Source organism: Sinocyclocheilus grahami, unplaced genomic scaffold (assembly GCF_001515645.1).
Source record: "Sinocyclocheilus grahami isolate Dianchi unplaced genomic scaffold, SAMN03320097.WGS_v1.1 scaffold1043.1, whole genome shotgun sequence".
Classification (NCBI taxonomy): domain Eukaryota; kingdom Metazoa; phylum Chordata; class Actinopteri; order Cypriniformes; family Cyprinidae; genus Sinocyclocheilus; species Sinocyclocheilus grahami.
Window position 1 is genome coordinate 13,518 of NW_015506222.1, and position 11,521 is coordinate 25,038.

The 11,521-nt window shown below is 36.7% G+C and overlaps 1 protein-coding gene across 1 annotated transcript in view; it reads right to left on the reverse strand.

Annotated features, from left to right (window-relative positions):
• Window positions 1–11,521, reverse strand: part of LOC107566059 (ribosomal protein S6 kinase alpha-2-like) — a gene marked incomplete at its 3' end in the record, with an annotated part of 57,017 nt that overhangs the window by 12,727 nt on the left and 32,769 nt on the right. Inside the window, exons 7-10 of the mRNA XM_016251433.1 lie at window positions 6,659–6,696; window positions 6,406–6,548; window positions 3,346–3,416; window positions 669–757 (exon numbers count right to left, since the gene is read on the reverse strand). Coding sequence (XP_016106919.1) covers window positions 669–757; window positions 3,346–3,416; window positions 6,406–6,548; window positions 6,659–6,696 — 341 coding nt within the window. The remainder of the gene's footprint in view (window positions 1–668; window positions 758–3,345; window positions 3,417–6,405; window positions 6,549–6,658; window positions 6,697–11,521) is intronic.

An 11,521-nucleotide genomic window follows, 5' to 3' on the forward strand; every position in this document is an offset into this window, starting at 1 on the left:
CCTGAATATGCGCTGCATCTGCTGCCTACTTATACTCATGCTGTGATCAGCAGCAGCTGGATGCAATAATCGCATGCCGATGTGCATTGGCTCGTTTAGTTTACACTCGAAGTAGATTGGTCCCTCTAAGCGAGATCCCAATTCGTCGGTCCTCCGACGTGACGTCTCTGTTCCCTCCTTCAGGGAACGAGGGTTACATACGTAACCGAGACGTTACGCTATGTAATGCAAATGATAAAAGAGCAGTGATGAAGAGGATCCAAGTGAACAGCAGTTCCTTAATTAAACAGAATAAACAGAGACTACTAGGAAAACCGCAGAAAAACATTCTACAAAAAAAACACTGGACTGAACCTAACAGAGGCTATATATACACACACAGGCTGAACAAGATCAACCAGACACAGGTGGAAAGCAAACAACAAGAGTATGGGCAAACCAAGGTAAAACAAAAGAAAAAACACACAGATGAAACCTGACAATTGACTTGATTTCCAACAACCAACTAGTTGATTGATGTGGTTTACTGTCATATATGGTGTCTTATATGCATCAGTATTGTGACAACCCAAATTACATTTACAGATGAACCAAAAAAAAGATGGAAGGCAGGTGAATAGAATATTTGTTGGTTTACGGCAGTGTTTGGTTCATGTATGGTAGCCTACCTAATCTATTGGAAGGGTTTCTTTTGAAAAGAGCCCGCAGTAAACTCTGGACTTCTGGGCTGAGGAACTGCGGCATGCCAAGTTTTGCCCTGAGAAAAAAAAAAAAAGAGACCATTAAATCTGTTATTTATTTAGGAAAATAAATGAGACTGTGATGCATAGCCACAAACATCACAAATCATCTTGACACATTCATTTGTGAGGACGAGTTTAGAATTACAAATCTTTAAAACACACTCACACACACATGTTGTGTTTTCATGTTTTATGGGGACATTCCATAGGTGTAATTGTTTTTATATTGTACAACCTGTATGTGCTATTGCCCTACACCAACCCTACCCCTAAACCTACCCCTTACAGGAAGCTTTGTGCATTTTTACTTTTTCAAAAAACTAATTCTGTATGATTTATAAGCTTGTTTCCTCATGGGGACCTCAAAAATGTCCCCACAAGGTCAAAATTGACTAGTATTACTATCCTTGTGGGGACATTTTGGTCCCCAGAACGTGATAAATACCAGGTACACACACACACACACACACACACACACACACACACACACAAAAACACTAGGCTGTCAGAAAATGTACAAATACAACAATAATTCTTACTTGAGAATAAGTGCCATTGTCTCTTTGCGGTCTTTGCCTTGAAATGGCAGGGATCCAGTCAGCATTTCAAACTAGGAACAGTAATAGAAGCATCAGGCTTTGCTCTAGCAAGTTTATTTATGGATGATACAATAAGAGAAGTGTGTATTCAGCACTGCCGCACAGTAACAGAGCGTACTGCAACCAAATCTGTCTCAGCGTGCTCACTCTTATGTAACACTTTTCCCTGTGAGTGAATTCGTTTAAGGCTGGGTTCTGCTGTTCTGCTGTGGAAGTGAGCAAGTTAAATGGGCTGGAGTTTTAAAGAGAGTTTCCACAGCAATTCCACCAAACAACAAGTCAACAAGTCATTATTTTGATTAAACAACAGTGTTTTTTTAAACAATACACATTATAAAGTATTTTAAGAAAAAAACATGATGTTAATTTTTATAATATCTTGACACCTTCATGCCTTATATTGGCGTTTAGCAGATTAGAGCTGGGTGATGATGTAGTTTAAAATGATCTAGAACTTTGAATCCAATAATAAAAGTTCCTATCAACAGTCAGTATGTCCTGCATTCACTGTCAAACTGTTAAAGTGTTAATTTGGTTAATTTCTGTACCACAAAATGCCACCCCCTCAGGTTGTCCCATCCAAACTCAGTTATTTTGCTGTGTTTTGTCCGGCAATGGGTCAAGGTTTGGCTGCTTAGCGTAGTCCAATAAGCCCCCGTTGGTAGATTTGTTGGGTGCAGCTAGTCAAGCATAAATTACTTCACCTTAAACATTTTTAACTAGAAGCTTCTTCCTTTTAACTGTTCAGCATTAGTCACAAGCTCTTTAAAGTCAGGTGTCGTATCCACCTGAGCTCTTGATACTTATAAGTGTGCACCTCTTCAAAAATGATTTGCTCCAACATTGGCTGTGAGTCAATTGCTTCTGAGGAAATGGAAATTCTCAAAGAACGTACCCTCATCTAGAAGCAGTTACCGACAGCAGCTCAAGGCATTAAAAAAAGGTGTTTTTGCCTAAGCAGATCTTTTTAGAATTAATAGAAGAATATGTGGCCCAGTGCAGCAGCAAGAAGAGATCCACTGATGCATATCTTGTGAGGAAGTGTCCAATAAAGATCATTTATAGACCTATTGCTAAGTGTTTATGAAATGATCAGTGCTTTGTTTGTTTAGTTAAAGGTTAGCAACTGATTTCACTCAAGGACAGATAATGAATATTCATATTTAACAAAGGTGACCAAAGTCAGGGCTCGCAAAATTTCAAAATCCCTGGTAGCCCTTCGGACAGGCATTCTTCAGATTTTGGTAGCCCAAAATGAATTAAACTAGCCCGAACAAAAATACTTCAGCTGAACTTCACTGCGGACAAATCAGCATGATCAAAAACTTATTTGATTGTATTTTTTTCTTCAAATAAGAAGCAAAAAATGGTTTTCAGGTACAGAAATGTAATAACTTGAACACTGCATAGTGTTCAATGTATAAATTAAATCTAGATTAGTCTTCATTAAAGTTGTGTTTTGTTTGATTAACATGATAGCCGTAGGTATTTATAGGCTGCTGTCCCTTTAAGACCGAATGCACAGATTCTATATAATGATACGCATGCGATTTCTTTCTCCACTGTTTACATTCACTTAAGACATAACTGTCTCTGTTCACGAGAATAATTGCAGAGACAGGTATTTTGAGATCCGTTTGTGTCCGTTCAGGTTCAAGGATACGCGAAAGATGAATCAATTCTGTGTTCGAACGCTGTCTGAAATGTGGCTCTCTGTGTGCGCGCTTTGAGAGCATGCACACAGAAAACAGCGCATGAGCGCCAAAATGAATTCTCTTTAGTCTCTTCATGTGCTTACATGGTTTAAAATGCTGGAATGCTTAAATTGGCAAGACTTAGAAACAAGTGCAAATGATCACCTACGATACGTTTCAGCACTGCAAGTGAGTGAACAACATGAATCAAAGAAAATATTTTATATCTTTATCACACACACACACACACACACACACACAAAAACACTAGGCTGTCAGAAAATGTACAAATACAACAATAATTCTTACTTGAGAATAAGTGCCATTGTCTCTTTGCGGTCTTTGCCTTGAAATGGCAGGGATCCAGTCAGCATTTCAAACTAGGAACAGTAATAGAAGCATCAGGCTTTGCTCTAGCAAGTTTATTTATGGATGATACAATAAGAGAAGTGTGTATTCAGCACTGCCGCACAGTAACAGAGCGTACTGCAACCAAATCTGTCTCAGCGTGCTCACTCTTATGTAACACTTTTCCCTGTGAGTGAATTCGTTTAAGGCTGGGTTCTGCTGTGGATATTTAGAAGTGAGCAAGTTAAATGGGCTGGAGTTTTAAAGAGAGTTTCCACAGCAATTCCACCAAACAACAAGTCAGATCAAATTTATTTTGATTAAACAACAGTGTTTTTTTAAACAATACACATTATAAAGTATTTTAAGAAAAAAACATGATGTTAATTTTTATAATATCTTGACACCTTCATGCCTTATATTGGCGTTTAGCAGATTAGAGCTGGGTGATGATGTAGTTTAAAATGATCTAGAACTTTGAATCCAATAATAAAAGTTCCTATCAACAGTCAGTATGTCCTGCATTCACTGTCAAACTGTTAAAGTGTTAATTTGGTTAATTTCTGTACCACAAAATGCCACCCCCTCAGGTTGTCCCATCCAAACTCAGTTATTTTGCTGTGTTTTGTCCGGCAATGGGTCAAGGTTTGGCTGCTTAGCGTAGTCCAATAAGCCCCCGTTGGTAGATTTGTTGGGTGCAGCTAGTCAAGCATAAATTACTTCACCTTAAACATTTTTAACTAGAAGCTTCTTCCTTTTAACTGTTCAGCATTAGTCACAAGCTCTTTAAAGTCAGGTGTCGTATCCACCTGAGCTCTTGATACTTATAAGTGTGCACCTCTTCAAAAATGATTTGCTCCAACATTGGCTGTGAGTCAATTGCTTCTGAGGAAATGGAAATTCTCAAAGAACGTACCCTCATCTAGAAGCAGTTACCGACAGCAGCTCAAGGCATTAAAAAAAGGTGTTTTTGCCTAAGCAGATCTTTTTAGAATTAATAGAAGAATATGTGGCCCAGTGCAGCAGCAAGAAGAGATCCACTGATGCATATCTTGTGAGGAAGTGTCCAATAAAGATCATTTATAGACCTATTGCTAAGTGTTTATGAAATGATCAGTGCTTTGTTTGTTTAGTTAAAGGTTAGCAACTGATTTCACTCAAGGACAGATAATGAATATTCATATTTAACAAAGGTGACCAAAGTCAGGGCTCGCAAAATTTCAAAATCCCTGGTAGCCCTTCGGACAGGCATTCTTCAGATTTTGGTAGCCCAAAATGAATTAAACTAGCCCGAACAAAAATACTTCAGCTGAACTTCACTGCGGACAAATCAGCATGATCAAAAACTTATTTGATTGTATTTTTTTCTTCAAATAAGAAGCAAAAAATGGTTTTCAGGTACAGAAATGTAATAACTTGAACACTGCATAGTGTTCAATGTATAAATTAAATCTAGATTAGTCTTCATTAAAGTTGTGTTTTGTTTGATTAACATGATAGCCGTAGGTATTTATAGGCTGCTGTCCCTTTAAGACCGAATGCACAGATTCTATATAATGATACGCATGCGATTTCTTTCTCCACTGTTTACATTCACTTAAGACATAACTGTCTCTGTTTACGAGAATAATTGCAGAGACAGGTATTTTGAGATCCGTTTGTGTCCGTTCAGGTTCAAGGATACGCGAAAGATGAATCAATTCTGTGTTCGAACGCTGTCTGAAATGTGGCTCTCTGTGTGCGCGCTTTGAGAGCATGCACACAGAAAACAGCGCATGAGCGCCAAAATGAATTATCTTTAGTCTCTTCATGTGCTTACATGGTTTAAAATGCTGGAATGCTTAAATTGGCAAGACTTAGAAACAAGTGCAAATGATCACCTACGATACGTTTCAGCACTGCAAGTGAGTGAACAACATGAATCAAAGAAAATATTTTATATCTTTATTCAAGATAGCCCGTCGGGCAAGGCGGTGATGGAAATGCTGGAAATGGATATTAATATTCCTGAAATGGAAACTGAACTTTTCAAATGTTAATGTTTGAGCTTTTCATGTTACTGGCAACACATTGCAAAGTTTCACAAACTGTGTTTAAATATGGGATTGAATCTGAAAATGCAGTGTTTGACTGAAAAAAAAACATGATACTGTGTGTCAAAATAGATAAGTGCAATAAGTTTTGCTAACTAACAGACCTTGTTCTATGAAATGTGTATTGTGATAATTTACTCTTTATGCGATTCTGTGCATATATGCCTGAAAAAAAAGAAGTGCTGCTTCTTTTTTTCACGTTTTATGTTGCTGGCTTATGTTAAGCTGCTTTAAATTACTTTTTTCCCCATATACAGTGGGTACGGAAAGTATTCAGACCCCCTTAAATTTTTCACTCTTTGTTATATTGCAGCCATTTGCTAAAATCATTTAAGTTAATTTTTTTTCCTCATTAATGTACACACAGCACCCCATATTGACAGAAAAACACAGAATTGTTGACATTTTTGCAGATTTATTAAAAAAAGAAAAACTGAAATATCACACGGTCCTAAGTATTCAGACCCTTTGCTCAGTATTTAGTAGAAGCACCCTTTTGATCGAATACAGCCATGAGCCAGATCTTATATTTTGTGGCTGAAAACCCCCTTTTAAATCTTTGGAAAAACATCAAGATATAATTTTTTTATAAATCTATATCGCCCGGCCATATTATATATCTTTATACATTTACATTTCTGCCTTCGAGTGGAAAAAAAATGCAGTTCACAAAGTTAAATTCTGACTTTATAAGTTGAATGGAATGCAGCATAGCAAGGCTAGTTAATGCATTAAAATAACATTAAAACATAGTCTAACTAATGTAATGTGCTTAATAATTTTGCACCAAAATGGGCTGTGGGACCCCCACAGAGCTGCGGCCACATTATCCTTCAGCCCCAGGCTAGCGCTACACACACTCATAGCACTAAAACCGCAGCGCTCACAGTGCCCACTATGATCCTTCACAATCTGCAAGGACACTTACCATTAAGATGCCGAAGGACCACCAGTCAGCACTTTGAGTGTGACCTCGTCTATTGACCACCTCTGGGGCCATGTACTCGATGGTCCCGCAGAAGGAGTACGCTCGTTTGTCATGGTCGATTGCCTCTTTGCTCAGGCCAAAATCTGAGAGCGCAGAAAAGATATTAAACGATCAACATGCAGCGCCTTCAGTCGATGACACATATAAAGAGTTGGACCGTGTGGCGAAAGCAAATTAAGAAACTTCTGCTCACCTGTGATCTTTATGTGGCCCTCTTCATCAAGGAGAATGCTGGGAAGGTGAAGCAACAGCGGATTACATATAATTTCTATATTACTGTATTACTATATTACTGCTACAGAATTAAAATGAGATAGTGAAGACATCATATTCGTTCTTTGCAAAAGTACAAACCTCTATATATAAATAGCATTTTAAAAAGTAGAGTTTAGTTGCAGAACAACATCAAAACTTGCTATATTAACACAGTAATAAAGATTTATAATATTGATTTATATTCATTAAGATAAAGAAATAATTCTAATATAGAATTATGAATCTTTTTTATTTTGTATGCATTCTTTAAGTTACAGGTATTTTGTAATATTTGATTAAGTATTTAATTCACAAAATTATCCATAAAAAGACATTAAGACTGATTATAAAAATATAATACATTTTTACTGTTACTGTGAAACAGGATTTTGAACATCCCTACTGTTACACTATCTCTCTTTTTTTTATACTTATTTTTATTTAAAAACAAAAATGAATATCATTATTTGTACAGAGACAATGCTTTTTTCCCCAGATATCAATCTCTCTCCAACCAACCTAGAACAGATTGCCTTGGAAGAAATTAATCAGTTACAATCATTAAAAATTAATTAATACAGTAAAAAAGAACAGTAGTATTATATGTAAAGAAAATAATAACATTAAATTAAATTACATATAGTTAAACATCACAGTCAAGGATATCAGAGTTCAACACTTCCTTTAAACCTCTTGTAAGTGTGTAGGGGTGACAGGATTGAGGATATATTTTCTTAATGAATTTACTGGTGCAGTGTCCTTTGGATTGCCTCTGCCAATATGCCATTAATGCCAATATGCCAATATGCCATTAATCACCTATGACAGGTCTCAGAACAGCATGCCCTTAAGAGATATACTGTAGAGCCCTCCAGCGAGAGCTGCTCTCAGGCCACCTCCATTTTCACCTTCTCAGAAGGAATAGCTCTTCTACTGTACACAGTGTCCCTTTCATTATTTCCAGCAATGAATCGCCCACAAGAGTCAATTCAGAGTGCAGGTGAGCTTGGTTTGGGCCCATTGTTTGAGTAGATATGAGAGAGATAAGCCATGAAAGAGCATTACTGTGAGTGGGAGCACAAGAAGTATTATATTAAGGGGCTAGTAGTCGTTCATCACGGCTCAACAATAAGGATATTTTTCTGCTGGTCTAGGTCAGGAATGGTTCTTATGAATGAGATTGATTGTACTACTCATGTGGTTGCCTCATTTACTACAATAAATTCAACAATGGAAAAGCTTAATGATAAATTTATCCTTTTTGCTAAGAGATCTCCTAAGCACTCTCAGTAGACACGTTTCCATTACCCTTCAAATTGCGCTAATTGAAATGGCGAATTGAAAATACGCCTAATGGAAACGCGTCAATTTCGCAAAAACGCCCATATATCGCAAAAAAGTTTTTACGCTCGCATGAGGTGGTTTTTCAGGCAATGCGAAAGAGGAATAATTTGCAAAACTGCACTGGAAACGGCTTTTTCGCATTTACAGGTCACATGGCGTATATAAAAAGTCATATGATCATTCTTCATTGTACTGTAACCTCCAAAAAACACATCATACGTGGCCGCTCTCCAGTATAAGGGTCTTTCCTACCATTAATGCTTAGACAATTTACACTGCACACATCTGCGGTGCAGTGTGGCTCTGATACGGCCACTGAAGCTGATTGCGGCCACAATGCTTGTGTTTATTACAGAATCCAGCCGCGCCACGCACGTTTTGGAAGTGGCTCTCTGTGCTGCTTCTGTAAAGATACACGGATATGCCTCCTTTGAATAAATATAGCCAATATCCGTCAAAATCCCACCAAAAACTGTTGCCATGACTTATCGCGAGAGGCAAAAGGTTACGTTTTAGTCGCATAACATTGGTTAATGGAAACGCGGTCATTTCGCAATACTTTTTTATCGACGTTTATAAAATACCGCCAAAGTTTTGCGCAAATCTGTAATGGAAACGCGCCTAGTCTGTTGATAAACCAAACTATTTTATTTTTTGGAACACAAAAATCTCAGGCCTACAGGTGTGCTAGTACAATACTGTAGTACCAATACTGTATACATTATACACTACTGTTCAATAGTTTCGGGTCAGTAAGACATTTTCACGGTTTTAAAATAAGTCTCTTCTGCTCACCATGGCTGCATTTATTTGATCAAAAGTGCTGATTGATACATTGTACAATGTAATTTATTCCTGTGATAACAAATCTGAATTTTCCAGCCATTACTCCAATCCTCAGTGTCACATGATCCTTCAGAAATCATTTTAATATGCTGATTTCCTGCTATTATCAATGTTGAAAACAGTCGTGCTGCTTAACATTTTAGCGGAAACCATTTTTTTCAGGATTCTTTGATGAATAGAAAAATCTTAAGAACAGCTAAATAAAATACAAAAAAACCTTACTTACTGAGCCCAATTTATTTTTTATTTTTTTATCAGTACTGGATGTTGCTAGTTTTATAATGCTGTAATATTTAAAACAACCCAATAAATTAATGTAAAGATCTTACCTTTTGGGTTGTAAGCCAAGTATCCTAAGTTATCCTAAGAGATTTTATGGTGATTTTTTTTTTTAGAACTTTTAGAACTTTCATGTATCTTTTTTCTTCACAAAAACAATCAAACAAACAAACAATTCGCTACATATAATTTGAAATAATGGCTGGAAACTGCCCATCGTGTTACTCCAAGAAGGAAAACAATAACATAAACAATACTGATTTCCAATATTATCTAGTCATTCTCGCAAAACGCATCTAGATTAGCCAGCTACATAATGTTAAATGTGAAATGCTTAAATGAGCAGAAATCAGAACAATATTCAATACATACCCCCAAAATAAAATGTTTAAAGGGGTCATAGGATGCCCATTTTCCACAAGTTGATATGACTCTTTAGGGTCTTAATGAAAAGTCTGTAACATAGTTTGGTTAAAATTTCTCAATGGTAGTGTAAAAAACACCTTTTTTACCCTGTAAAAAACAGCTATTTTCAGAGCATGCCGTTTTGTAGCATTTTCCTTTGCTTCTGTAAAGATACACGGATATGCCTCCTTTGAATAAATATAGCCAATATCCGTCAAAATCCCACCAAAAACTGTTGCCATGACTTATCGCGAGAGGCAAAAGGTTACGTTTTAGTCGCATAACATTGGTTAATGGAAACGCGGTCATTTCGCAATACTTTTTTATCGACGTTTATAAAATACCGCCAAAGTTTTGCGCAAATCTGTAATGGAAACGCGCCTAGTCTGTTGATAAACCAAACTATTTTATTTTTTGGAACACAAAAATCTCAGGCCTACAGGTGTGCTAGTACAATACTGTAGTACCAATACTGTATACATTATACACTACTGTTCAATAGTTTCGGGTCAGTAAGACATTTTCACGGTTTTAAAATAAGTCTCTTCTGCTCACCATGGCTGCATTTATTTGATCAAAAGTGCTGATTGATACATTGTACAATGTAATTTATTCCTGTGATAACAAATCTGAATTTTCCAGCCATTACTCCAATCCTCAGTGTCACATGATCCTTCAGAAATCATTTTAATATGCTGATTTCCTGCTATTATCAATGTTGAAAACAGTCGTGCTGCTTAACATTTTAGCGGAAACCATTTTTTTCAGGATTCTTTGATGAATAGAAAAATCTTAAGAACAGCTAAATAAAATACAAAAAAACCTTACTTACTGAGCCCAATTTATTTTTTATTTTTTTATCAGTACTGGATGTTGCTAGTTTTATAATGCTGTAATATTTAAAACAACCCAATAAATTAATGTAAAGATCTTACCTTTTGGGTTGTAAGCCAAGTATCCTAAGTTATCCTAAGAGATTTTATGGTGATTTTTTTTTTAGAACTTTTAGAACTTTCATGTATCTTTTTTCTTCACAAAAACAATCAAACAAACAAACAATTCGCTACATATAATTTGAAATAATGGCTGGAAACTGCCCATCGTGTTACTCCAAGAAGGAAAACAATAACATAAACAATACTGATTTCCAATATTATCTAGTCATTCTCGCAAAACGCATCTAGATTAGCCAGCTACATAATGTTAAATGTGAAATGCTTAAATGAGCAGAAATCAGAACAATATTCAATACATACCCCCAAAATAAAATGTTTAAAGGGGTCATAGGATGCCCATTTTCCACAAGTTGATATGACTCTTTAGGGTCTTAATGAAAAGTCTGTAACATAGTTTGGTTAAAATTTCTCAATGGTAGTGTAAAAAACACCTTTTTTACCCTGTAAAAAACAGCTATTTTCAGAGCATGCCGTTTTGTAGCATTTTCCTTTAAATGTTAATGAGCTCTGCTGACCCCGCCCCTCTCTTCCGAGCTGCTCTCAGAGAGACTGTTTACTTTAGCCGCATTCAACGTGAAACTTGCTAATTAACACATTATTAGGAAAGGCGATTTGCAAAGATTCATTACAAAACATACTCACTTCTACTGTAGGTGAAGCTAGATCTTGAATGATTTGCGCGAACATAGACGCATTTATGTAGATGGGGCGCATTCCCTTCAGAAACAAACATAATCCACTGCATCTTCAGTGGCTCAGATGTCGGGAGTAAATGAGGACTGCTATGTTCATTATTACATCCAACAACAGAACACCTCAATCGCTTAGGAGTCATTCTTGTCTACATCTGCTCCAGCAGTGAAACAATAGAGGACTGATGAGAGCTCACTCAGGGCGGGTCTAAGGTAAGACGCCAGTCCAGTCTGTGCTGAAACGCTACTGTCAATCAAACTATCGTGGGAGGGGCCTGT